A 26,226-nucleotide genomic window follows, 5' to 3' on the forward strand; every position below is an offset into this window, starting at 1 on the left:
CGTTTCCTATTGTTCTTGATACCTCTCCACTTTGGTTCATCATCACCTATGGAGACTAAGGCAGATGCTCTCCATCCCATAGCAAGCGTTGGCATCATAAGGGTTTCTTCAATTACATTGTTTGTTTTTTCTTCTCTAAGATAATCTACGGGTAAAGACGTACATATGCTTTGTATAGCAGTAGTAGTAGCGGCAGCAAGCGGAGAATTCAGGTCCGCAGTAAATTGTAATATCTCTTGTCAGTAAACCTCATTTTCCAAACCCTACTCACGCTTGATTTTCTCGTTGGGACTCAACTCATTGGCAACAGTTCAGCTTTTCGTGTCACTCCGCCTCTAAAGCCATGTCGTGATCCCAGGTACCCGGTTCGACAAGCACGGATGAGAAAAAAAATATGGCGAAAGAGAAGCTTGGGGATCCCGGTTATTCAACAGGAACACAGCAGTTCTTGATGTGGGGTTAGTCTGCGGGAGGAAAAGCTTTTGACGCCACAAGAGAGGGGGGCGGCTAAGACATTGTGACATGTGAGGCTGAATTTGGTACCGTAACCTCGTACCTTGCATGCTGTGCGCGTGGGGAAGAAAGGACACAGCGTGGTGGCTGCATGTGGAATCTGTGTCGTGGCTGTGTGATGTGAGTTGAATATAGATTGGGGAAGTGACATGTTGTGGAAGGGGGATGATGCAGGGGCAGGGGTGCGTTATCGTTTGGCTATTTTGACATTGCACTTGTAGCCTCATGACCGGTCTCTTTGGCTCTGCGTATCTCCATCTATCTTGTAATCGGTATTTATCGATTCAGACGAAGACGGAAGTCCTAGGATCCTTTTTTATGGGAACTACGTACATGATTTCAGGAGCATGACCACAGATGCCTCCTACCAACAACGTACAGCAATCCCAGATGCACATCGCCGTCAGGAACGGGAATAATACTACCTGGTACGACAAATTGAGTTGGTATTCGGATCTTCATGCATGATAGCCCAATATGCACTATGACAACCAGTATCCTCCCTATCGCGATGTGGAGAAACATACCTCTCAATCCGATACATCGAAACTTGATCTTTTCCATATCGGAAGTCTAGGTTACAGCGGCAAAAGTGTCAGATGTACTAATGTATGAGCGGACGACACGTTGCTACACATAGGCGTGGCGTGTCAATGCATCTTCATCCCATGCATTGCATACTACATCTTGCGTGGTGTGTATGCCGAGCGGAAAGTATCTGATGGGGCGTGCATGCAGCAAGATGTCCGATCCGATGTCAGAAGTGGAACATGCGTCTAGCGGTCTCCCTGAGACGTTGGGCAACGTTGTGTGTACGATCGGCTGTTGAGTTTGACGTATGCGTGCAACACAGCATGGATGTGGAGGACGATAACGAATGGCGTTTGAGGTTGAACGTGTACTGCAGATGTCAATACGTCAGAAACGGCTCAAGGGATACTTTTGCATATCGTCGAAGTCGGAGAGGGTGAGTTTGCGTAGCTGCACGTTGATCACAGGAGATATCATGAAGCAGTTGTCGAGGTAGGCATGGAGGCCCGCCATTATTTGTTCATTGTCCAGTCCACCGTTATCTTCGGTGTACTGTTACTATTCTCGCGCTGCGTGTAGAAACGCAGTCTATCTCATCCATGTCGCACTCTTACATAGGGTATCATCTTTGGTATTGACCATGGTTGAAGGGTCAAGTGATGATGTGCAAACCAACGCCTTTTGAAACCCCGCCGAGCCCCGGGCTCGATGCTATGCCGTTGAAGACAAAGAACTTTTTGAAGTGGTATCATAACGTCGTGTTGAAACTTCCCAAACGCTGTACAGTAAGAAATCTAGTAACGGTAGATGTCGCTCTTGAAGGGACCCTCGACAGGGAGGCCAAGGTACTCGGCCTGGACATCGCTGAGCTTGGAGAGCTCAACGTTGACGTGTGCCAAGTGGAGAAGAGCAACTTGCTCGTCGAGAATCTTGGGCAGAACGTAGACACCGACATCGAGCTTGCCGGTCTTGCCGAACTCGATGTACTTGTTGCCGAACTCCTCGTCAGAGGCCTTGTACAGCATGATCTGGGCAAGGACCTGGTTGGTGAAAGAGCAGGACATGACGAAGGAAGAGTGGCCAGTGGCACATCCTAAGTTGACGAGACGGCCCTCGGCGAGGAGGATGATGTAGCGGCCGTTGTTCATCAGGTAGCGGTCGACTTGGGGCTTGATGCTGGTGACGGACTTGGCGTTCTTCTTGAGCCACGCAACGTCGATTTCGATATCGAAGTGACCGATGTTGCAGACGATGGCGTCGTTGGGCATAACCTCGAAGTGGGCGCCAGTCAGAATGTCACGGCAACCAGTGGTGGTGACGAAGATTTGACCCTGGGGAGCGGCCTTCTCCATGGTGGTGACCTGGAAGCCGGAAACGGCAGCCTGGAGGGCGTTGATGGGGTCAATCTCAGTGACGATGACACGGGCACCCATGCTGTGGAGAGCCTGGGCGCAACCCTTGCCGACATCACCGAAACCAGCGACGACGGCGACCTTGCCAGCAATCATGACGTCGGTGGCACGCTTGATACCGTCGACGAGAGACTCACGGCAACCGTACAAGTTGTCGAACTTGGACTTTGTGACGGAATCGTTGACGTTGATGGCGGGGACGAGGAGACCCTTGCCCTTCAACATGCGGTAAAGGTGGTGGACACCGGTGGTGGTCTCCTCAGAGACACCGTAGCAGTCCTTGAGCATCTCAGGGTACTTCTTGTGGACGAGGGCAGTGAGGTCGCCACCGTCGTCGAGGATCAAGTTCAGGCTCTTGCCATCCTTGAAGGCAGTGAGTTGCTGCTCGAGGCACCACTCGTATTCCTCCTCGGTCTCGCCCTTCCAGGCGAAGACAGGTACGCCAGCGGCAGCAATGGCAGCGGCAGCGTGGTCCTGGGTGGAGAAGATGTTGCAAGATGTCCAGGTAAGCTCGGCACCGAGCGACTTGAGCGTCTCGATAAGGACAGCAGTCTGGATGGCTATGTCGGGTCAGCGATGGGGTTGTAGGTAGAGGGCGGGGGGTGCAGCATACTCATGTGAAGACATCCAGCAATGCGGGCGCCCTTCAATGGCTGGTCCTCAGCGTACTTGCGGCGAGTCTCCATCAGACCAGGCATCTCATTCTCGGCGAGCTCAATCTCGCGGCGGCCAAAGGCCGCAAGACTGATGTCGGCAACCTTGAACTTGTGGGCGGGGGCAGACATTCTGGCGGATTGTTTTGATGTGTTGGGGGGTAGTAGAGAAGGGGGAGGGAGTGTGAGGAGGAGGAAGAAACAGACGCTCGAGGGAGAAAAGTGGGAGAGATAGCCCCGCGCTCTAGCAGTTGTTGACGCTAGTGGACCCTTAGACTTTGCTCCACATCGGCAGTTTACTCGATCAAGACAACTCACCGCCCGAGAACAAGACTCGTACGCGTTGGCAAGTCCGTTTGTGCGCTTGAGAACAACGTGCAGCAGAGACTGGCTTTAGTTGGTGGTATTCACAGCAGATCCATGGACACTCGTGCACATGCTCCAGTTGAGGCCGTCTTCAAACCTCGCGCTGCGGGGCATGAAACGACACCCTGCTGAGCATTCGCAACGCGCCACCTTCTCTGTACCCATGCAGTAAGCTCCTTCGTAAGCACCGAATATCCCCGAACTGATCAACCACGTCCAAACGCTAAAAGTACAATACTCCGCCCTTGTCAATCTCAGGTATAGTGAGGCACTTGGCCCTTATCGCCCTCGGACCCTGCCGCCAGCGGTGAAACGCCGTTATCAATCTTCTTGGGACCAGGCCTCTTGAAATGCGGCTTCAATGGTTCCCAGCTTTCCGCATTGTAGCCCTCTTGTATCTTTTGGCACTTTGTGAGACCCCAATCCGTCACGCCAATCATAAGACAGCTCTCGAACATGAACGCCATGCTTCCCTCGCCTACCTTGTTGGGTTGCAGATCGACATTGGAGGCTTTCTCATGAGTCGCAGCATCTGGTCCATGTCCGGACATGACATTGTGCAGAGAAGCGCCAGCTGGTTGGAAGCCTCCACCAGTCTTCGCATCGTACTGGCCACCGATGAGACCCATGAACTCTGACATGGTGTTGCGGTGGTACCATGGTGGCCGGAATGTGTTCTCAGCCACCAACCACCGCGGTGGGAAGATGACAAAGTCAGCTACTGCTGTGCCAGGCCGATCTGTTGGCGCAGTGAGGACGGTGAATATGGATGGGTCTGGATGGTCGAACGAGATGGAACCTATCGGGTTGAAGCGTCCAAGATCGTATTTGTACGGATAGTAGAGCCCATGCCATGCGACCACGTCGAAGGGCGTGTGTCTCTGCTTCGCAGCGTAGAGGTGCCCGGCAAACTTGGCGAGGATGCTCCATTCTGTTTCCGTGTCTTCATCAAAGTCGGCTATCGGCGCTTGAAAGTCTCGCGCGTTGGCGAGGCAGTTGGAGCCAATAGGTCCCAGCTCAGGAAGTGTAAAGTGGCCCTGGTATAGCTCCAAGATGTAGCCTCGCACAGGACCTTCTGGCAACGTGACACGGTACCGAATGCCTCGCGGTATGACGCATATCTCATTGGGACGTACGATGAGGCGACCCAACTCGGTTTGGATGTCAAGCACGCCATGTTGGGCGACGATCAAGAAGTCGCCGTCAGCCGAGTAGAAGGCCTCATTGGCCTCCATGTCTTTCCCTGCCGCATAGATGAAGTATCCGACACCCGACTTCATTGTAGGGTCACCAGCACCTGCCACCAGATGTAGTGAGTGCACCCAATCTACGGTCTCGTCGAGATCGAAGGGGTCCCATCGTAGCTGATTTGGGATGTAGTGTATCTTCTCCCAAGGCTTGTTCTCGGGGTTTGTATTGAATGTTTTCGACTCGCGGGGTTCAAAGTTGCTGTGTCCGCACGAGGGCAGGATGCGGTAGAGCCATGTTTGCTTGTTTTCGTGACGCGGGGCTGTAAAGGCGGTGCCTGAGAGCTTCTCGGCATAGAGGCCATATGGAGGTTTTTGAGGAGAGTTTGCGCCGATTGGAAGCGCGCCCTCTACTGCTTCGGTCCTATGTGTTGTTAGCAGAGATTACTTGGGCAAAGGTCATCTAGCCATACTCATGGTACGAGTTGAAGCCGTTCTGGTATCGATATTTCTCCTTGAAGGCGAACTGGGTAGACGGCATTGTGATGTTGATTTACACAAGGTCAGTCAATCGTGGAGGTGTTACCACGGCTCCAGTACGCGCACCGAGGTGCTACATGTGTAAATACTCTCACGGATGATGCGGGCATGCAGGGTCGCAGTAGCCGTAACAAGCTTTCGCCCGGCCATAGCGCAGGCGCGAAACCGCGAGATGGGCGGTAATGGGCGGCTTCACATTCCGTCGTTTGTCGTGTCGCAAGAGCAAAGCGGAAAAGAGATGCGCCATCGAGAGCGTTCGTGTCGGCTTACCCCACAAGTGGAGAGCGGGTGACCCCTGTATGTTGGCAAGTGACGGAATCTTCCCGCGCCCGCCTGCATCCTTCTTCCGTCACAAGCCGGGAATGCGTCCCAAGCACCACATTACCCTGACCGCTGAGAATTGCGGCTATGGGACTGGAATTCCGAGCCTGGAATACTCCTTAGTCTCTGTTGACCTTGGCCATCACATTCAATTGTCGAGGTGAAGTCATTGCGTTTGAAGACGTTGAGCATTTGTCACTACAACGACATACTACCATCATGGCTTCACTGCGATCTTGGTTTAGCATACCTCAAGGGTCGCACTTCTCACTAGCGAACATTCCTTTTGGTGTTGTTTCAACAGCGTCGTCCAAGTCACCGCGCGTCGCAGTCGCCATCGGAGACCACGCTCTGGACCTCGAAGTCTTTGCCGCAAACAATGGCTTCGCAGGACTCTCAACAATACAGCCGCATCAATCCGTCTTCTCGCAACCATCGCTGAACGCCTTCGCAGCACTTGGTCGGCCGATACACTCAGTGGTTCGGAAGTACATCCAAAGTGTCTTCTCTGTGGACACGACATACCCGCATGTCCTGAAGAATAATGTTGCACTTCAGAAGCAAGCCCTGATACCGTTAAAAGAAATCAAAGCACATTTGCCGTTCAAGATTGGTGACTACACCGACTTTTTCGCGGGCATGAACCATGCTTACAACTGCGGCGTCATCTTCAGAGGTCCCCAGAACGCGCTGCAACCAAACTACAAGCATATCCCAGTCGGTTACCACGGTCGAGCATCTTCAGTGGTTCCATCGGGGACTCCCATTCGGCGGCCCAATGGTCAGATACTGCTCGATCCTACTGCAGAGAAAAAGGTGCCTACGTTCAGCCCGTCTAGGAAGTTGGATATTGAATTAGAACTGGGAGCTTTTGTGTGTGGCTCCAATGAGCAAGGAGTGCCAATACCAATTGAAAAAGCCGAGGAGAGCTTGTTTGGTGTTGTGCTCATGAATGACTGGTCAGCGAGGGACATCCAAGCATGGGAATACGTGCCTCTGGGGCCTTTCAACGCGAAGAACTTCGGCACCACAATCAGTACTTGGGTTGTGCTTGCGGACGCACTGGAACAGTTCAAAACAAAGGGCTTGGAAAACGACTCAGAGGTGCTACCATACTTGAAGGAGAAGAGTGAGAAGACTGTGTACGATATCAACCTCGAAGTTGACGTCAAGAGTATGTTCACACGCGTACCGCTTTGAGTTTCACGCGCTAATCATCGGCAGCGGCATCCGGCAACACAACAACGATATCGAAAGTGAATGCACGAAATCTACTGTGGTCGTTCCCACAGATGTTGACGCATCATACGATCACAGGATGCCCTTTTCAACCAGGCGACTTGTTGGGCTCCGGTACCATCAGCGGTAAGTCCCCAGCTGAGTACGGAAGCTTCTTGGAGCAGAGCAACAATGGTAAAGAGGCTATCGTACTGGCAGGTGGTGATAAGAGGATGTTCTTAGAGGACGGGGATGAGATCACTATCCGAGGTGTATGTGGTTCGGATGAGGAGGCTTTAGTTGGCTTTGGAGAGTGTGTTGGCCGCATTGAGCCTGCTTTGAAGCTAAACTATGCCTGAGCACATCAAAATACTTCAATTTATCCTTTTGACACTTGAGTTGCAGCGTGTGGAGTCTTCCTAGCCGACCAATGCGATGGAAGAGCACTGCTGCCTTCCGATGCTGGGGCTTCTCTGCCAGGCTCATTTCGAGTCAACACCAAAAATCGATATTGGAAACCTGTAGATTCTCATCCCGAGGTTTCTGCGAAATGCGCCAGCATTGTCACTTGTGCTGATCCATTGAGGTATCATGCAGAAGGATATATTCCGCTAACCACAAGCCTTCCGCATCTCCATAATGTAGCATACATCATAACATGATCCAGATGTGCTGGAGGAACTCACACCTCCACAGAGGGCGCTTCTCAGGTGGTTTTGAAATTCGAGGCACTCGGTATACTGCATGATCTTAGCATGATCAGCGTTTTCGGGTTTCCACACACTGGGAAGTACCTAGGTACGGACTGAAGAACGGCTTGTATAATTCTGATAAGCTGTACAACACCAGCACGCAAGCTGGGGACTTTTTCCGCTGCCTTGACTGTTAAATTTCGCTCAAAGCTGCTCCATCGTCCACCCAAACTTTGTAGTAGGTAATCACTACCGTGTCCCGAACAAGTTAGCCTATCCACAACGCGTTCCGTCTCCGCACCTTCGCGCTAACAAAAACATCATCATTCGCGGCATTGTTCCGCTGCAAACCATGTGAGCTTCTGTGCACAATGACATCTGAGACGGATACCCCGCAGCGACGGAGTTACTTCGTTGAAGCCATAGCTTGGATCGCTGATGGCCAGTCAAACGGAAGCTAATCATGCTGAGCCTAGTCGTGAGGCGCCGCGTCAGACTAGGAACTTTTCCTCTCAAGATAAAGCGCATGGCATCGGAGGGATCATGCTCCTATAAGTGCTTACGAGGGCTAGAGCTCCTTCCTGGGTTACGAGCTTTATCCTCTTACTCTTCTCATGTCTTGCCATAGACATTAAGCCTCTCCAAGACCATGACTATCCCTATCTACATCGCTGGTGTCGCCGTCTTGGGGTTCTTCTTATATAAGTTGCTATATGGAACAGATACACCCCATATTAAAGGACTACCGGAAGTTCCGGGTCTTCCTCTTTTCGGAAGCTTGTACGAGCTCGGTACGAACCACGCGAAAGTGGCCCAAGGATGGGCGAAGAAATATGGCCCCGTCTTCCAGGTGAGGATGGGAAATAGAGTAAGTCGTAGTCTTTGCGGACATGGTACACGCGGAAAGCATTGCTAGTGTTAATACAGATATTAAGAGGATCGTATTTGCGAACTCGTTCGACTCCGTCCGTCATCTCTGGATCACAAACCAGTCCGCGATGATCTCCCGACCCATGCTTCACACCTTCCACAAAGTTGTCTCTTCCTCCCAGGGCTTTACAATCGGTACTTCGCCATGGGATGAGTCGTGCAAGAATCGTCGCAAGGCCGCTGCTACGGCTCTGAACCGCCCCGCCGTACAGTCCTACATGCCACTCATAGATCTTGAGTCTACCGTTTCTATAAAAGAATTGCTATACGATAGCAAGGGCGGCGAGATCGATATTGATCCGCGAGCATACTGGCAAAGATATGCTTTGAATACAAGTCTGACGCTGAACTATGGATACCGGATAGACGGAAACAAAGATGCGCCTCTGTTGCAAGAGATTGTAGATGTTGAGCGTGGTGTCGGAAACTTCCGGTCGACGAGCAACAACTGGCAAGACTACGTACCACTTCTGAGACTATTCCCTAGCCAGAGTAATGAGGCGATCAGCTTCCGAAAGAGGAGAGATGTGTATATGGATCGACTACTTGACACACTGACAGAGAAGATCAAGAATGGGACGGATAAGCCGTGCATTACCGGCAATATCATCAAGGATCCAGAAGCGAAATTGAATAGAGGTACATGCAAGCGTCTCGCCTTTTGTCTTGTTTACGCTGACACTTAGTAGCCGAGATCAAGTCTATCTGCTTAACCATGGTATCTGCAGGTCTCGACACCGTCCCAGGCAATCTCATCATGGGTATTGCATACCTTGCAACGCCGAAAGGTCAGAAGATCCAGCAACGCGCTTATGAAGAGATTATGAAAGTCTACCCCAACAACGACGCATGGGAACGCTGTCTCCACGAAGAGAAGATTCCATACATCACTGCGCTATACAAGGAAATCTTGCGATACTGGACCGTCATTCCTATCTGCTTACCCAGAGTTTCAATCAAGGATATTGAATGGAACGGTGTCAACATTCCAGCAGGAACAACATTCTATATGAACGCATACGCCGCCGATTATGACGAAGAACACTTCAAGAACCCACAAGAGTTTGATCCGGAGCGCTATTTGGACGTTCCAGATGGTGCAGGAACACCACACTATGGATATGGCGCTGGCTCGCGCATGTGCGTTGGTTCGCATCTCGCCAACCGCGAACTTTTCACTGCATTCGTAAGATTGATCTCATCTTTCGAGTTCACCCCACCGGTGGACCCGCGGGATGAACCTGTCATGGACTGCTTGGAGGCAAATGCTATCCCCACTAGCCTGACAATGGAGCCCAAATACTTCAAGGTCGGGTTCAAGCCAAGGAACAGGAAGCTACTGGATCAGTGGATCAAGGAGAGTGAAGAGCGAACGAAGGATCTGATGTAGATGCGTTTTGGACATGTCTATAGTAGTGTGGTTTGAATTCGAATCGTCAAAATGATTTTTTTTTGTCGAGGCAGACCCTAATCGCACTTACACTAACGGCTTGCATGAACTCACCTTCATGGGCGGCAACATGCCCAACTTGGCCATATCCTGATATGTTTCAAAAATGCTCTCCATCGTGTCTACGAACCCGTTGAATCCAAACCTACGCACCTTGTTCCCTGACAGCGTGCCAAAGTAAGCAGAACTGAAGTCGGCCATTCGCAACATTTGCTTGTCAGCTTCAGGCACATTCACTGTGAGCTGCCCGTTAGACTGCTCCATCATCTTCTCCCAGGCTTTCCCTATCGCTGTCTCCTCAGCCCATTTGTATAGGGAATACGTCGTTTTCATGACGATTGGAGGGCCGTAGCCTAATGGGCAGTCTTGACCGCCAGCAAGATGCCTGGTCTCATATTTTGACTCGTCTTCTTCAGGACCGAGAACATCAACGCCGAACCAGCGCCCAAGCTCGTTCCAGAAACGGTCCCAGCTAAGGAGCCCACCGTCTTGGGCGTTGAAACGTTGGCATTTGGCTGTGTCCTCAAGGACAGCCCATTCACTCAAGTACCCGGTCATGCGAGCAGTGGAGTGAGTATACTCCGCCTCCCAGCTATGGAAGTCGCCAGGGTATTGGAGGGGCTGTTTTCTGTGTGCTTGGACAGCGGCGTAAACACCAAATGCGAGGAAAGTGTTCATGGCTGCGTTTTGCACTGCGCCGATGACAGCCACGGGCATGACAATATTCCAGTCTGTCTCAGGATGCTCCTCGCAGTACTTGAACAGAAGATCTTCTTGGTGGTAGTAGAAGTTTGGTTTGAGGTGTTTGGGCTGGGGGTCAGACTCTACAATTGGTTGGCGTACGCGTCCAATGTGCACCCCGTAGTTCTTGCCTCCCGTCTGGAGGAGGATACGTTTAGGCTTGAGGCCAGCCTTTGGTAGAGAGGCAAGGAAATTTCTGAAAGGTGGGACGTTGGCTTCAATCAAGTCTTCTGCTGAGCTGGGGTCCATGTCATCTTTGCCATTTCCAGGGGGTAGATAAGCATAGTAGAAGACGTAATCTGCTTGAACACCGGCGTCCTTTAGCGACTTGGCGATGTCTTCGCTCTTGGAGCTGAGGTCGATGGAAATGTGCTGGAGCCGGGCTCGCTGCTCGTCGGTGAAGAATGCAAGAAGCTCTCTGGAGAATGGCTTTCGAGAAAGCGCGTAGATCTTGGACCAGCGATTGGGAGTATCGAGAAGGGCACGGATGGTATTGTATCCTGAAATGCCAGTGGCTCCGCATACAATGGCCTGCAGATCCTTCACGCTTGCATCAAAGGTAGGCAGATTGCGGTAGATGCCCGAAGTACGGAGAGGCTGATCCAAAGAGCTAGGCATGATTGTGCTAGGTTGAAAAGATATTCAGATGGTTGATTGCTGGCTGTTGAAATGGTTGTTTTTTCTTTTCCTCAAGCTGGGTGTCTATTCCCTCTTATATTAGAGTCGAGAGCGAAACCTGGCGCTTGAAGCCTAGTCTGCTATTGAGATATTGTAGGTATGTGACCTCAGTAACACCGAAGCCGAACTCGATATTATGCGCTATGCACAAATGTGGTCATCCACCAAACGATGTATCTCGGTGATGAACCCTCGGACTGAACCCATGCTCCACATTGTGATGCAACGTGAGTCCGATTCTCCACAGTTTTTGTTTCGATAGACTTTCTGCCAAGCTGTAGAAAAGTCCTAATGCACCTGAATATAGTGGTTAAAAACCATTAGTTCCCGGACGCCACCCACGTCAACATCCAGATACACATCTTCTGTCGTGATCAACCATAAATTCTAGCCTTGTCTCCAAGCCCCCGCTTGGAGAAACCAGGTCTTCTGATGTAGTTCATCGTGCGCTAAAGCCCAAGTACACCTAGAGGGGACGTTGAAGGTCTGTCCACTAAGTATAACCGGGTACATTAGACTTGCCAAGATACTACAGTTATCGTTGTAGATGGTGGGCACTGCATCTCATCAAAAGAAAACACCCTAGACCATGCCAGATTGATCTTAAGGTGCGTCGGCCTACACTAAGTGGGTTCCGGAGCGGGTATCGATCGGCGGAAGGACCGCCATGTGCAAAGACCAGCTCTTTTCAATTGTCCTCATCTTCTCTTCACGCCCCAGATTTTTTGTTGTGTTTGTGTTGTGCCTTTCGTACGCCGTCTTGAGGAGACTTGATTTGGTGTTTGGGGTCGGTCGATTTGCAAGCCGATGACGTTACCGTCTTATCCTTCCGAGGTTGGGTCAACCTGGCTAGGATCACTAATAAGTTCGTGTCTTGTATCCACGTCGCTCGTTTTATTCCCCCACACTGCAGGACATCTGCCGAGATTATTGATCTCTTTGCTTGCTGCATGTGAGATGAGTCCGATCCTTTTTCCTCGCTCCAGTTGCATATGTACATTGGTCAGATTTTGGAGGAGTAATCATACTCTTTGAGCCCCCGAATCCACTATTGCGTATACTTGTAGGATATTCTAGATATAGTTTAGTCTAGATAAACTTTCTTAGATACCTCAAATAACGGCAATTGTTTCGAGCGGGGTGTCGTGGGTCCAGAATACTGTATCACTGCTTCGCGTTGTATTTTCAAACCAGCCGATGCGACGGAACATCCGAATATTGTTCTGAGATTCTTCACGAAGAACGTAGCCGAATGGATCCCTATGTTTGTTGTGAGCCATATCTAAGAACCATATACGTTGACCGGGTTGAACGCTGTTCGGCACGTCGTTAGGTATCGAAAGATCAGCGGACGAAGGTAGAATCTCATCTCCGTCTAGGTAGATCTTGGCCAACGACGCCTCGCGCACTATGGTAGAGTTGACGTGGAAATACCTGGGTATTGAGTTTGCATCCAGCGAACGTAAAGGTCCTCTTATGACCAGATGTCCGCCAGAGACGGCTCCAAACACGTTACTTGGGTCCACTGGAATCACTTCGCAGTGTATGACTTCTGCTACCATGTTCTTTTCCTCGAACGGCCCAGAGAAAGTAACAGTTCCCTCGACAGACGCCCATGACCATGATGGTGCACGATATGCTGTTGGTCGCTTAGCATGATGGAAATCCTCAGCAGCCGCATCCTGTAACCACATCAACTCAAAGTGGAGAGAAGCTTTCCACAAGCCGGCCAAATATTCATCTCCAGTGACGAGATGCATTTGCTGGGCAACACCAGATATTGCAGGAAGCTTATCGCTTTCTTCGGTAATCTTCCGTCTACTGAGATCCATGACAGCGTCCGTCCATGTGTAGTGTAAGAATAAGGCTTGCGGAGATTTTTCAATCGTCGAGGCTGTCAAGGGCGAAAAAATGTACGACTTTAGTCTGTTGATGCCCATGTCGTATACACTTCTAGGATTCCCTCCATCGGTATATCTTGCGGTTTGGCATTCCCACGCCAATTGATGAGACCCGAACGACAGCACACGTGGAGAAAGCAGACGCTCTTGGAGAGTCCAAGCTCTCTGGTTGAGTGGCTCCTGGTCCACACGATGCCAGAATTGCCAGTGTAACGATACATTACCAATGCTACCATCATCACAACTCCAAGGAAGATCTTCGATGAGTATCTCACGTTCCGGTTGGAGTCTTTTCGAGAGAAAGCCGTCAGTGCATCGCGACGTGCTTGTCGCTGCTATGGTAGCAAGTGCATTCTGGTAGATGCCTGCCATCTTCGCAATTTCTCGACGCTTATCTTCAACGCTATCTTGTACGATGCACAGCGAATCGATCCACAGGTACTTGGCTCCCAGCTGCCGCGAGAATTTGATGGCATCCTGAATCGTCTGCGGCAGATCTGAGATTGCAATGCCGGCTTTGTGGTTTTCTATGTTCCCAACCAAGGTCCGTATTGGTTGCGGGCCGCCCCAACTATAGCTTAGAGCGCAGTAATGATGTCGCTCATTGTGAGGAACATGTAGTCGGACTTTGCCATTGCTAATGTCCAGGACTCTTGTTGGCAACTGTGGAACCCTGAGCTCTGGACAGTGTTCGTGGAGCTCACACTGCTCGATCCATGCTTTGGCTTGCTCGGCGCTAGAATCGATATTGTAGTTAACCGGAGACCATTTAATTTCCGTTGCCGCGGGATCATCTGAGTATCGTGGCAATGTTAGTTGCGGCAAAAGACTACACACGGGAGTTTGTGGGGAGCACGAACCACGATGAGCTAAAATGGACCACCCAGTGCCCAAAGGTGTTACCGTCCATGGCGAGTCTTCGCCGTCGAACTTGATGCGAATCTCCAGGGTGTCTACGGAGAGCCAGGCATCTGCTTCCTGCTTGAACTTGTAGTACCGAACATTGACAACGACCTTGGCATCTAGGCTGATCGTGGTCGAGCGGGACTTGAGTCGGTTGACCAGATAGTTACACATGCGACATTTGGCCGATGCTGCAAGCAAGTCTTTCGGATAAAGAAACGATGTAAAACCTTCCTTACTCCTAGCCATTTCAAGGCTTTCTCTACTTGATCCAAATCCACATACACCCCAATAGACTGAACACGCTTTACGTAGCTCAGGTTCCATAATGTCTGTTAATATCAGCTGAATGTTGTTCAGTATCGTGGAATTTGTTGTCCAAGGAAGGAGTAGCAGATGCAGCGATGCGTACGATGACAGGTGGGGCAGACAGCATAGCAAAGCCATCCCACCCCACAACAGTCAGTGAGCGGCAGACACGAACTGCAAACACCAAAAGAGAATTTGCTTACCTAATTCACGAGCCCCAAGTTTCCATGCGACTTTGTTGACGGAACTGTTGTAAAACCACTTCACAGTCCTGTCTGGTTATCTGCCCATTATCCTAATAATTCGTCTCTGCTCTTTTGACTGTAAGCGTGAGACTTCTTAAGCTTCACAAAAGCCCGTCGCGATTGCTGTCTTGATGATGAGTTCCCATAAGAACGTGAGCTCGATTGGGGCAAATCCACTTAGAGACTTGTCACTTCCGCATCCAAGGGAGCAGTATCATTGCGGGCTAGCACGCGTCCTAATAAGGAATGGGCCTCCATGCTCACCTACTCACCTCACCTTCCCTAAACACTCACTTGCTTCGAAGACGTGACAGAGATTTCCTACATCCTCCACCCACTCCACCCAGACGACTTCCAGACACGTGCATAATCAACATGTTCTCCTACTTTGACGGCTACAACGCCTCTGTCCTGGCCATTCCGGCCTACTTCATGCGTAGGTACAATCTTTTCTATGACACGTTCAACTCGGTTTGTCGTTCAACGTAGCTCACTTATGCCCAGTCTCATTCCTACCTCACGCCCTCGCTGTCAACGTTGCTACTGTGGGCAACGTCCTCACCTGGGACAACCGCAACCCGCGCTCCAGCGACGTGAAAGCCCAGCTCAAGCAGCGACTGCCCGCTGCAAGCTATGCTAAGTACGAGCGTATGGAGGCCTGCCATGCTAACGGGATGGAGGTAAGGATCTGGGGAGCTTTTGTTCAGCTGGCTGTCGAACTGACCAGGACAGAATCTCCCTCTCTTCGTCGGAGCAGTCGTCCTGGGAAACATGGCTGGGCTGGCGCAGGACGAACTCGCCAAGTTTGGGGCTTTGTTCTTAGCTGTCAGGATCGCCTACACGGTCGCCTACATCACCACTTCGACTCAAGCGCCCACACTCATCCGCAGTAGTCTTTGGATCGCAGGTGTCTCGCTGTGCTTCCGTACCATCATTCGAGCTGCAGGAGCCATGGCTGCCGAGGCTTAGGTTGGCGAATGATGCTGGGCTGCGTCGGGATGCTAGCATATGTAGTCGCAACAAGGACATGGGAAGAAGATCCAAGGTGACAACAATGCCAGTCCTGCCTGCCTTTCCGTAGCGATCGTGCCGACCACTCGGTGATGTGATGTTGTCCTCTGTGAAACACGGGAGCCTAAGATAGGAGGAGGTGATGGCCTGAAGGATGCTAGTACTTGCCAGTAAGGGTATGCAACTTGGTTCGCGTTTAGCCGTCCGTTCCAGAAAGCTCAAGGCGGACCACACGACAGCAGGCGCATTGATCAACCCAAGTCCCTAAAGAGTGTCATGAACGACACATGGACGTGGTCAGACGTGGATATACAGTGGTCGCCCAGTCAGTAGTGCGGATAGCTGTGGGTCCTGGAGCTCACGCAATCCTGGGGCAGCTGAGCCGATCGCCCAACCGAAGAGTTGACGGGTGCCTGGGGGTTCCACTTGCAGCCTTCAGGAGAGCCAAAACGTGTCAAGTTCTTAGTAGGCATGGCAAAAGACGATCCAAGTGAAAGAGCAGCGGGAAGCATCAAGTCCCTCACCGCAACTCCTTCAACAAAACAACGATAAGCGATCGCTGCCATTGTCACGTGTCGGTGGCACTTGCCAGCTTACGAACAGTGCCCAGACTTCGCCGCGCTTTCCACCACATCTCTTCAACGCAGCCCTCCCTGTGCATCGTTTAGAGTACATCACATCCACCCGCCCCATCCCCCCAATACCACCGAACTCTCTTGAACCTGTCCGTAAGTCAATCGCTGCTGCATTGTTTTTTCTGCACTTGCTTTGCCCAGCCCCGTAGCGGGCGCCTGGCCAGCTCGCTCTGGTGGCCTCGAGTCGAGTCCGCAACGGGCGCTCAGTACGCCCGCGCCGGCCATGCGACCGCCGCCATGTTGCTCAATACACGCCGATAAGGCCGCCACACTCTCCTCAACTCTCTTCTGACAAGTAGCGTCGCAGGTTCGAGAGTCTGTACACCGCCTTCCCACTCGCCTTCCTCACACTACCACACGCCCACCGCAATCATGGGTCTCACATTCTCGAAGCTGTTCGACAAGCTATGGGGCAAGAAGGAGATGCGCATTCTCATGGTCGGTCTTGACGCTGCCGGAAAGACGACCATTCTCTACAAGCTCAAGCTCGGTGAAATCGTCACCACCATCCCCACCATTGGTACGTCGTCATGGACACGAAAAGCTCAAACAGGGACAATGCGCTGATTCTTCGACCTGCAGGTTTCAACGTCGAGACTGTCGAGTACAAGAACATCCAGTTCACTGTGTGGGATGTCGGTGGTCAGGACAAGATCCGTCCTCTGTGGAGGCATTACTTCCAGAACACCCAGGGTATCATCTTCGTCGTCGACAGCAACGATCGCGACCGTGTTGTTGAGGCGCGTGAGGAGCTCCAGCGCATGCTGAACGAGGACGAGCTGCGGGACGCTCTCCTCCTTGTCTTCGCCAACAAGCAGGATTTGCCTGTAAGTTCCACCGACAGTGAACAGACATGTGCAACCGGCTGACAAAGTAATACTAGAATGCCATGAACGCCGCCGAGATCACTGACAAGCTTGGTCTTCACAGCCTCCGACAACGTGCCTGGGTAGGTTTCGAGCCACGCCTTCTTCACAAGCGTTTTCCACTGACTCCCTGCAGTACATCCAGTCGACTTGCGCTACCTCTGGAGACGGTCTCTACGAGGGTCTCGAGTGGTTGAGCAACTCCCTCCGCAAGGCCGGACACAACTAAGTTCGGCGGGCGCGAACCGTAATGTAGCGAGTCACGACAATGCCAACAGTCTGCTAGCACAGACCCTCTTATAACGAACGCCCGCTCCATCGTCGTGGCAGAGCCCAGCCACGACGCTCCTCTACAAAACCACGGACCCTGAAATGTATTTGCATCGGTGTCAAATGTCAGATCGGATGGTGGAGCGGAGACACACATGGTTTCTCTTCTCTTTTCACCATTTGGAGTTTGTGTGAAGTACTATGACATTTCGTTTCTGGGATCGTTGGGGAATCAGTTCTCTGGTTACTTTACGTGGTATTATCAAATTCGAGTCTCTTCTTGCTATTCCCTGCTTTGATTGCATGTGCGTCGAGTGACTAGTACAGCTTGCTTGAAAATGATTCATTGCTCCATCGACATGTAGGACTACATTGCGCAAATCGTAATACATGCCAGAACGCCAATCATCCCCATCCAGGCCCTCGCGCTACCCATGCAAGGCGAGAAAGATTGAAAGCTTGCTGATGGGTACTCCATATCAAATGGCGCCCATGTTCGTTGCTGAAGTGGAATACTATCACTAATTCTCCATGTTTAGGATGCGGGTGCAGCCTGCTGCCCATGCGAGCTCTTCGGCGGTGCGTTCTCCTTGGCTGCCGTGATTGGCGGAAGTAGACCCTTCTCAGCCCAGAGGTCGACCAGCGGCTGCATGGGCTCAATTTCCTTGTCGCCAATCAAGTTGAAGAGCTTGCCGACGTTGATGAAGTGGATGAAGCACGTGTTTAGCTCCTTGTACGCACTCACATTCCAGAAGGGATCTAGCCAGTGACCGTGGTAGATGTGTGCATAGCACCGCATCATCTGGCGGTAGATGCTCTTGATGTCGCCCTCAAAAGTCTCGGGGAAACCGGACGACTTGCCGAGCCATTCACGCCCGGCGAGTTGGGACAGTGGAGCATTGGAACTGCTAGGTGGGAGAGGCTGTGGGGTTGACGTGGGCGTCATGGAACCAGAAGCGTACGTCGATGCTCCGATGGAGATGGCTGTGGTATCTGTGGGAAAGATGTTGGGGTCGTTGATCTTGCCTACAATCCACTTTTGTACGAGGTTGATGTACTGGATTGCAGGGATCTTGATGGGCTTCTTGTTGTTGTCCAGCCAGGTGTATGTATGGCCGCTGGCAGACATTGTGGGACATGTATCTGGGTTGCAGACAGGCTTGCCTGTCCGGTCGTCTACTACCTTGATGATCTCAATCATTTGCTCCAGTAGCCGGTACTGCTCAACAACTGGTCACATGCTTAGCGACGCATCAGGACATTGGGAAAATCAAACCATACCCTGATGTGCGAGCCATTCACCCTCTTCGACAAGCTTTGGCTTTGCAGCCAGCGTCATAAAGTTACCCTTGACGATCAAGTTGGAGTACTCTTCGCGGAAGAAGAGAGGCGGTCTGCGGGAGCCAGATGGCACGGACCCATCCGACGGGGCACCTTGACTTTCGAACGACATGGCAGACGACAGAGCTGGAGAATTGGGCATGGGCGGTTGGCCGGAAGGTTGTTGCGACGTTGGTGATGCCGAGTACGGGGTTGTTGTTGGTGAGGCAGAGCCGCCTTTGCCCTGCTGCTGTTGGCCCTTGTTGGATCGACCAGCCAATCCTTGGCGACTATCGGTGAAGTTGTTAGAAAGAGGAAAAGACAAGTTAGGCCTTCGGACGACGCTTGTTATAACACAATCGGACGGCAATGTGACGCCGGAACAAGGTGCATATCAGGAAGTGAAATCGTGAGACGACATGCAGCAAACGGCCTGAAACATTCAGGGAGTGTGCTGGGGTGGGAGGCGCGAGCATTTGAGGAAGGGGAGCATGTGCCAAGCAACTTACACGTTTGCGAAGAAAGAGGCCATGATTTGCGGATTCTGGCAATCTAGTGCGGGGGGTACGGGTCGGATACGTCCAATGCACCTAGAGAGGCCGGCTTATGAAGGTATGCAAGAGGGCTGAGGGGGAGGGTGTTGGTGATACGTCTCGAGCGGGCACGCTTTTTGGGCCCACTCCTCCCAAGGGCTGCATCGAGAAGGGGCGGCGGGCTAGCACCGTTTGGGATAGCGCGACTACCATCTTCTGGTGGTCGCACTTTGTTCACTCGAGCTACCAACTGCTGCGCGTGCCTTTACCAGAGCTATCACGTCAATTTTCTCCGCAACTCGGGCACTACGGTCGCATCGCTGCATCCATCAGACTCCATCAGTACGGCACCGGCAGGAAGCGCTGTCCAGGCCACCAATCGCGACCATGTCCGACGCGGGCCACGACCCTACGCTCTCCGACGAAGACGTCAACGGCCAGGCAACTCCGGCTGAGAATGCCGACGAAGGCACTCCGCTCAACACTGTCGAAGGCAATGGCCTCGAAGACGATGAAGACGACCTGTTTGGTGACGGCGACGACGGCGACGCCGGTGAAGACGCGCCAGCGTACGTCGCGAATAAACCCAGTACCAGTACCACACTGACACACATGCAGCTCACCCCGAAAACTCGACGATGCAGAGCTCGATTCAGGCGATGACGAGGGACGGACAGACCGCGTCAGGGCACCCGAAGCTGTAGAGGAAGTCGAGCAGCAGACATTCGCATACATGGACGCGGACCTGGCGCGGCATCCCATTCCCGAACCCACAGACAACGAGCTCTACCTGCTGAAGGTCCCGCGCTTCCTGTCCTTTGAAGACAAAGCATTCGACCACAAGACGTTCCAGCCACCCACTACAGACCATCACTCCAAGGTCGCCGCGTCCGAACATTTCTCCGCATACGACACTGCCATGACCACAATCCGATGGCGACGCTCGCCCTCAAACAACGCTCTTCTACAGTCCAACGCTCGCATTCTCAGGTGGTCGGACGGCTCCCTGACCCTCCAGCTTGCGACCGACCCAACGGTCCAGTACGACATCGACGCGAATACCCTTGCTCCACCACAAGTCAACCCCAAAATTCCCACCCCAACGGCAGTCCGAGACGAGAAGAATGGCAAGACAAGCTCGAAGAAGGAGAGCTACACATACCTCGTTGCGCCGTACGAGGAAGCAAACGTCATGCGCGTCACCAACAAGCTCACAGCCTCTCTCAACGTTGTACCTACATCCAACACAAAAGACGCCGCGCTGGAGAAGCTACAAAACGATCTTGCCAAGGTTGCAGCAAAGGGCCGAGACGACGCCGACCAGGCCATATCCTTCATCGACGTAAACGAAGACCCCGAGCTCCGTCGACAGCGTGAAGAAGCTACATTCAAGGAGAAGCAGAGACAACTGCGCGCTCGCGAAAAGCACGAGGAGCGCCAGAGAGAGCGCGCAAATCGTACCATGGGCCGCAGCGGTGGCCGTGCATCAGGAGGTCTCGACATCGATGGACTGGAAGACCGCGCAACTCGTAAACAAGCCAAGAAGAAGGGCGGTCTACAGTATGACTTGAGTGACGATGAAGATTTCGGTGGTCCAAGGAGGAACAGAGAGGACAGCTACAACACCGAAGATGACTTTGTCGTTAACAGTGATGAGGAACCAGAGATTGTCAGCGACGATGATGATCCAGATGAAGGCATTGCCCCAAGTCCAAAGCGTGCACGAGGCGGTGTTGCGGCAGATGACGATGACGACGACGAGGTCGTTGTTAGCCGGACGAAGCGGAGACGTGTCGTGGACGACGATGATGATGATGAGTAGGCTCTTTAAAGAGGTTTCGCTTGAGCAAGAAGGCTCCCATATTTTCAATTGTTAAAACGAGGGCTCGGATCTAGCCACAAATGCTAGACAAGTAGGACATGGCAGATATCTTCACAGCACGGTCTGTGCGATGTACATTTCAGGATACCTTGGAAATCCGTATACTTTCGATATGGGCGTCATCAGCATAGCCAGGAGTTTGGACACATCTATGCATTTGCATCTATTAGTTATGCGATCAATATATTAAACAGAGGATGGTATTAATTCACGTTGAGCTTCTATTATGTCTGAGCAAGATCAGCAGCATACCGTGTTGTATAGCTTGTCATTTCTAGTTGTACTCGTACAAGCTATCAAACACAATATCTACAACTCTGATGTACGAGAGAAGTACAGGGTTGCGGGTCCTGGAAGGCCTCGTACTACTTCCTGAGATATCCGCTTATATCAGGTGTTCGCTTGCTTCGTCTATGCTAGTGCGCTGCATGCTCGATTCGTGTGCACGTAAGCTCCAACTGCGTACCTATGCTTTGAGTCACTCGAGTTCATGGATATTCATGAGCATTTCAGCCAAAATCTCTGCCACAGTCTCTCAGAAACGATTCCTTCATTAGTCACACGACATGTCTACACAAGAGCCCCTCCGTCTAGGGTGGATAGGCCTTGGATCTATGGGCCTAGCCATGGCATCCAATATTCAGAAATACCTCAAAAAACACAATCTACCGCCATTGGGGTATTGGAATCGTACACTCTCAAGAGGTGACAGTTTGAGAGATATCGGAGGCATGCCATGCCTGTCGATCGCAGACCTGGTCCAGAACTGTGATGTGGTATTCATCTCAGTACGTACCCAAGTGCAGTAACACTATAAAGGATTCAGGATTAACAACGTGTAGGTTAGCGATGACACAGTCCTCCGATCTGTCACAGAGACCATCCTAAGCAGCGGTCCCGTAACCTCAAAAACGTTTGTTGACACGACAACAGTCCACCCCAACACCACATCAACCATCACCAGTAACTTCACTTCTGCAGGCGCCTTCTACATCGCAGCTCCTGTCTTCGGCGCCACACCCATCGCCCAAGCTGGCCGTTTGCTGGTCGCCGTCGCGGGACCCCCTTCTGCCGTCGAATTCATTCTCCCTTTTCTCGAAAATGTTATCGCGCGAGCTGTAATCAGAGTAGGTTTCGAGCCCTCTCAAGCCCTCCTGCTGAAAACGACAAGTAACTTTATTACTGCGGGCCTCATGATGCTCCTTAGTGAGGCGCATATACTAGCTGAGAAAACGGGGCTGTCAGCATCTGTGCTCGAGTCTCTGGTTGAGGAGAACTTTGGAGCCTACGCACATGGTGTGTCGAAACGTTTGACCAGTGGAAGCTACGTACCTGCTCCTGGACAAGCACCTTCTTCGGGCTTGGAGCTGGGAATCAAGGATGTCGGTCATGGAGTCAGTCTTGCGAAACAAGCGGGGATGACGCTTGGTATTGGGGAGATGTATGTTGGGGCGGCGGAGGAGGCGAAAGTCTATGGAGATGAGATGGGAAGGAGATGTGATAGCAGTGCTGTCTATGGAATTGTGAGGAAGAGAGCTGGCTTGGACTTTGAGTCGGATTGCGTTAAGGAACGAGATGCGGAGAGAGAGGAGTTGAAGCAATAGTACACCCAGCAAGCAAATACTAATCATAAAACCTCGGAATCAAGTGATGGCGAGCTCGTAAGTTTACTTTGGATTGGGTCATTAGTGATGAGCAATGGGTAGCGCAGTAGTGTTGACATATAACTGAGATTCTTTTGCATGCCAGCATCCTTTTTAGTCTATGCAAGGTTGAGTAAACAAAGCTCGTCTATACCCCAGTCATCTACCCCCAACTACGCACCTCTTTCCGCGGCTTCTCTTTCTGCCTCTACTTCTGCAATGACGACCTTGCGTACGCCTTGCCAGCCTTCTGACTTCTGGACGTGGCTGACTCTCTTTGGTAAGTCCTCGAGACCCTTGAACTCAGCTGGCAGTACCTTTTCATGGAAGTACTCCTTCTGCTCTGGAAGCGCGAGCTCCACGGCGTTTGCAAACTTGGCAGGGTGCGCTGTCGCGAGCGCAATGTGATGTGTGGACGGAGGCTTGGATACCTGGGCCGAGCGTAGTGCCGCATGGATGCCAATAGCGGAGTGTGGGTCCAGGACATAGCCCTTTGACGACTCTGCGTTGAAGATGTCTTTGATGGTTTGGATGGTCTCCTCATCGCTGACACGATACGACGCGAAGTCGGACTGTGCTGCTTCGAGGATCTGCTTGTCGACCGCGAAGCCACCATTTGTCTTCAAGTCGTTGAGCCAGTTCCGTACATGGTCGCCAGCTTGGCTCCTGCGTTGCGATACCGCATCAGAGTTTGTGCTGTATACGTCATACGAGAGGAACCAAAGCAAGCGCTCAAAGTTGGACGAGACGAGAATGTCCATAGCCGGGCTCAGTGTCTCCTTGACTCCGCTCTCGTGGGCCTTGGCGCCATCCTCGGGAATGCCGCCTTCGGCCTTCTTCCCGTGCACAGGCTTCTTCTCGTACTTGCCCGTCTCCCAGAAGCGGTGCAAGATGTCGTTTTCATTTGTGGCAATGACCAGCTTCTCAGCCGGCAGGCCCATGCGCTTCGCGAAGAAGCCGGCAAGGATGTCGCCAAAGTTGCCTGTGGGCACGACGAAGCGGACGGCGGATGCTGGGAGGAAGGAGGGTTGCTTGATGAGGTCGAAGTAGGAGTAGAAGAAGTAGGTGATCTGCGCAAGGATGCGCGCCCAGTTGATTGAGTTGACGGCGGCGAGGCGGTGCGTCTTGTTGATCTCGGGGTCTGCGAAGAGGGCCTTGACAAAGTCCTAAGACGCGTTAGTTGGGTGTTGCGGATCCGCTGAGGGCTGCATACCTGGCAGTCGTCGAATGTGCCGTCTACAGCCAGGTTGTGCACGTTGGCGTCCATGACGGTCGTCATCTGCGCTTCCTGGATCGGGCTGACCTTGCCATGCGGGTGCATGATGAAGACGGACACATCCTTCTTTCCGCGCAGGCCGTAGATGGCTGCGGATCCGGTGTCACCACTTGTCGCGCCGATGACGGTCAGATGCTCCCGGTCGCGCCCGGTCTTGCCCTGGTTCTTGCGGACGAGGAAGTACTCGAAGAGGTTGCCCAGAAACTGCAGCGCGACATCCTTGAAGGCGAAGGTTGGTCCGTGGAACAACTCGAGCAAATGTAGGTTCTTCTCCTTGTCGAGCGTGACGGTGGGCGCGACGTCCTTTGCGCGGAACGTCGAGTAGCTGCGGTGGATGATGTCCTTGAGGTCTGCGGACGGGATCTCGGACGGGGAGATGTAGAGGGAGAAGATCTCGAAAGCGAGGTCTGCGAAGGAGAGGTCCTTCCACTTGGACGCCCAGTCGTCGGGCAGCGTGGGGATCTCTTCGGGGATGAAGAGGCCGCCGTCGGAAGCGAGACCCTTCAGGACGACCTCCTCGAAGGAGAACTATTCGTGGTTAACATATGACTGAGCGCAATCCCCAGCCGGTCCTTCTCACGTCATAAGATCCTCCTCGCGTACTGAGGTACCGCTGCGATGCTGTGTGTGAGGCCATGATGAGTAGAGTCGATTAACAATCCAGCGCAACGCGAAGTAAAAAGCGAAAAAGGACGACAGTTGCTGTGTGCCTATCAAGGGCGATGTAAAGTAATAGTCCCCGTGGGGGAAAATGTTGTTGTAGCTCCGGGATCGCAGTTGAGTCAAGGGACTACATCTCGCCCTGTCAAATTCCAGATCTTATGCACGCGTGGACTAGACCGCTGCATGGTGCGAATTGGCGTCTCAGTAGCTTGATTTGAGGACGTCCTACGAACGGAGCCGCACTGCGAGAGTTTTATGCTTCATCCAAGGCAATTGAGTTCATCTTGCTGCCCCGCCATGCACACATGTCCTGCCCCGCCGTCCGCTGTGCCTGCACCCATGGCGATGTCGGCACCTACCCATGCCAACATCGGCGCACACTCTGCCCGTACGAATCATCTTGTTTCCCATTATTGCGGACAACTTGAGAAGAGAAATGTATTCTCCTATGCTCTGTGTTTGTAGATATAGGAGATCGCGAATACATTTACGCCGTGTTGATGACAAAACAAAAAGCCCAAATCCTTTCTCATTGTGAAGAACTCTTGCAGTAAGATGATGTCTAATACCAAAGTTACATCTGCCTATAATACAGCTTATTGTAAAGTCGTCCGCATCGAAAGTTGGAAGTGCTTGCCGAAGCATGGCTCAAGCTACATAGTTGCTATGTACATAGACTCTCCATATTGATGCGAGGCTTATCAGAATAGAGCCTGAATCGCACTGCCGCATGTCCGCGTTGTGTGACACTAGGTATAACATGTCGAGTATGTGCCGCGCTGGACGTATACTTCAGCTCAGCACCTCTTGATCTCTGTATTAATAGCAGAGGCTAAATCTCTTCGAGTATAGTACAGACCATGCACTTAGGAGCAAAGCACTGCGAGATTACCACCAAGGCTCCGCTGCCAGAAAGGAATCTGTCTCGATGCGCGGTTCGCAAAGAAGCCCTGTGCATCTTGAAGTGGACCTTTACCAAGGCCAGACGAACCGCAGGGACCATATGATGGATATCGGCCAAGTTCATGACACTTTTTGACCGGGCTACCGTGAGAAGACCTGACCCGTAGTGTCGTGTTTGCCGTCTACGAAGATGCCATTCTTTTCCCGGTTGTAGGTTACGATTTACCCTGGAGGTATACAATGTGTTCCACTCCGAAGGACAAGCAAGATCCGACTTATTGTATACTTTTGAGTAGACTGTACTTGTCAGGTATAATTTAAAATGAAGGACGCCAAAGCTTCATCGCGACCTCAAGATCAGCTACTGTAATCTGCAGGTGCGTAGCAGTCCTCGAGGAGGCTCGTTCCCTGAGAGGGGTGCACAGCACCAAAATGTACTCTGAAAATAGTCGCAGCGATGCCTGCTTGGCAGGACCATAACAAGTGATAGCGTATACCTTCACACTGTGCTTTGCTCCTGTGAGCGGCGAGTATCACCGTACTATGCGTTGCGCACGGCCAATCGACATTTAGGTGGGGCGGCTGAACGTCGGCGGCGAATTCTCGCTTGCCGGCGCAGACTTTGGCCTTTTTC

General features: G+C 52.0%; 10 protein-coding genes across 10 annotated transcripts; 5 read left to right on the plus strand and 5 right to left on the minus strand.

Moving 5' to 3' along the window:
- Positions 1 to 1,838: 1,838 nt before the first annotated feature.
- On the minus strand, positions 1,839 to 3,241 carry ACET3X_009716 (uncharacterized protein; the record flags this gene model as incomplete). The annotated part of the gene is made up of 2 exons (XM_069455862.1): positions 1,839 to 3,016; positions 3,070 to 3,241. The coding sequence occupies 2 exons, from the start codon at positions 3,239 to 3,241 to the stop codon at positions 1,839 to 1,841; spliced, it is 1,350 nt and encodes a 449-aa protein (XP_069302549.1).
- Positions 3,242 to 3,729: 488 nt separating this feature from the next.
- On the minus strand, positions 3,730 to 5,203 carry ACET3X_009717 (uncharacterized protein; the record flags this gene model as incomplete). Its single annotated transcript, XM_069455863.1, has 2 exons — positions 3,730 to 5,086; positions 5,136 to 5,203. The coding sequence occupies 2 exons, from the start codon at positions 5,201 to 5,203 to the stop codon at positions 3,730 to 3,732; spliced, it is 1,425 nt and encodes a 474-aa protein (XP_069302550.1).
- Positions 5,204 to 5,558: 355 nt separating this feature from the next.
- ACET3X_009718 (uncharacterized protein) lies at positions 5,559 to 7,101 on the plus strand. The gene is made up of 2 exons (XM_069455864.1): positions 5,559 to 6,697; positions 6,748 to 7,101. Exons 1-2 carry the CDS (start codon positions 5,743 to 5,745, stop codon positions 7,098 to 7,100), a joined length of 1,308 nt encoding a protein of 435 aa, XP_069302551.1. The 5' UTR covers positions 5,559 to 5,742; the 3' UTR covers position 7,101.
- An 895-nt stretch (positions 7,102 to 7,996) lies between these two features.
- On the plus strand, positions 7,997 to 9,817 carry ACET3X_009719 (uncharacterized protein). The gene is made up of 3 exons (XM_069455866.1): positions 7,997 to 8,301; positions 8,369 to 9,002; positions 9,053 to 9,817. Exons 1-3 carry the CDS (start codon positions 8,083 to 8,085, stop codon positions 9,751 to 9,753), a joined length of 1,554 nt encoding a protein of 517 aa, XP_069302552.1. The 5' UTR covers positions 7,997 to 8,082; the 3' UTR covers positions 9,754 to 9,817.
- Positions 9,818 to 9,840: 23 nt separating this feature from the next.
- ACET3X_009720 (uncharacterized protein) lies at positions 9,841 to 11,172 on the minus strand (the record flags this gene model as incomplete). Its single annotated transcript, XM_069455867.1, has 1 exon — positions 9,841 to 11,172. One exon carries the CDS (start codon positions 11,170 to 11,172, stop codon positions 9,841 to 9,843), a length of 1,332 nt encoding a protein of 443 aa, XP_069302553.1.
- Positions 11,173 to 14,965: 3,793 nt separating this feature from the next.
- ACET3X_009721 (uncharacterized protein) lies at positions 14,966 to 17,331 on the plus strand (the record flags this gene model as incomplete). Its single annotated transcript, XM_069455868.1, has 7 exons — positions 14,966 to 15,026; positions 15,095 to 15,270; positions 16,194 to 16,329; positions 16,544 to 16,756; positions 16,819 to 17,063; positions 17,120 to 17,185; positions 17,239 to 17,331. 7 exons carry the CDS (start codon positions 14,966 to 14,968, stop codon positions 17,329 to 17,331), a joined length of 990 nt encoding a protein of 329 aa, XP_069302554.1.
- Positions 17,332 to 17,907: 576 nt separating this feature from the next.
- Positions 17,908 to 19,329, minus strand: ACET3X_009722 (uncharacterized protein; the record flags this gene model as incomplete). Its single annotated transcript, XM_069455869.1, has 3 exons — positions 19,202 to 19,329; positions 18,654 to 18,982; positions 17,908 to 18,602 (listed from the first exon to the last, which is right to left on the minus strand). The coding sequence occupies exons 1-3, from the start codon at positions 19,222 to 19,224 to the stop codon at positions 17,908 to 17,910; spliced, it is 1,047 nt and encodes a 348-aa protein (XP_069302555.1). The 5' UTR covers positions 19,225 to 19,329.
- A 283-nt stretch (positions 19,330 to 19,612) lies between these two features.
- ACET3X_009723 (uncharacterized protein) lies at positions 19,613 to 21,047 on the plus strand (the record flags this gene model as incomplete). Its single annotated transcript, XM_069455870.1, has 2 exons — positions 19,613 to 19,794; positions 19,844 to 21,047. The coding sequence occupies 2 exons, from the start codon at positions 19,613 to 19,615 to the stop codon at positions 21,045 to 21,047; spliced, it is 1,386 nt and encodes a 461-aa protein (XP_069302556.1).
- Positions 21,048 to 21,673: 626 nt separating this feature from the next.
- On the plus strand, positions 21,674 to 22,711 carry ACET3X_009724 (uncharacterized protein; the record flags this gene model as incomplete). The annotated part of the gene is made up of 2 exons (XM_069455871.1): positions 21,674 to 21,895; positions 21,950 to 22,711. 2 exons carry the CDS (start codon positions 21,674 to 21,676, stop codon positions 22,709 to 22,711), a joined length of 984 nt encoding a protein of 327 aa, XP_069302557.1.
- Positions 22,712 to 22,824: 113 nt separating this feature from the next.
- On the minus strand, positions 22,825 to 24,823 carry ACET3X_009725 (uncharacterized protein). The gene is made up of 3 exons (XM_069455872.1): positions 24,607 to 24,823; positions 23,964 to 24,554; positions 22,825 to 23,916 (listed from the first exon to the last, which is right to left on the minus strand). The coding sequence occupies exons 1-3, from the start codon at positions 24,661 to 24,663 to the stop codon at positions 22,924 to 22,926; spliced, it is 1,641 nt and encodes a 546-aa protein (XP_069302558.1). The 5' UTR covers positions 24,664 to 24,823; the 3' UTR covers positions 22,825 to 22,923.
- Between the last annotated feature and the right edge of the window lie 1,403 nt (positions 24,824 to 26,226).

This window comes from Alternaria dauci, chromosome 10, assembly GCF_042100115.1.
Source record: "Alternaria dauci strain A2016 chromosome 10, whole genome shotgun sequence".
NCBI classification, from domain to species: Eukaryota; Fungi; Ascomycota; class Dothideomycetes; order Pleosporales; family Pleosporaceae; genus Alternaria; species Alternaria dauci.

Bases quoted from the DNA above. Each gene is read 5' to 3' on its own strand.
- ACET3X_009719 (XM_069455866.1), top strand. From the start codon at position 8,083: ATGACTATCCCTATCTACATCGCTGGTGTCGCCGTCTTGGGGTTCTTC. The intron at 8,302-8,368 runs GTAAGTCGTAGT...ACAGATATTAAG, and splicing joins AGGTGAGGATGGGAAATAGA to AGGATCGTATTTGCGAACTC. The intron at 9,003-9,052 runs GTACATGCAAGC...GACACTTAGTAG, and splicing joins AGAAGCGAAATTGAATAGAG to CCGAGATCAAGTCTATCTGC.
- ACET3X_009725 (XM_069455872.1), bottom strand. From the start codon at position 24,663: ATGGCCTCACACACAGCATCGCAGCGGTACCTCAGTACGCGAGGAGGA. The intron at 24,555-24,606 runs GTGAGAAGGACC...AACCACGAATAG, and splicing joins CGCGAGGAGGATCTTATGAC to TTCTCCTTCGAGGAGGTCGT. The intron at 23,917-23,963 runs GTATGCAGCCCT...AACGCGTCTTAG, and splicing joins GCACATTCGACGACTGCCAG to GACTTTGTCAAGGCCCTCTT.
- ACET3X_009718 (XM_069455864.1), top strand. From the start codon at position 5,743: ATGGCTTCACTGCGATCTTGGTTTAGCATACCTCAAGGGTCGCACTTC. The intron at 6,698-6,747 runs GTATGTTCACAC...AATCATCGGCAG, and splicing joins CCTCGAAGTTGACGTCAAGA to CGGCATCCGGCAACACAACA.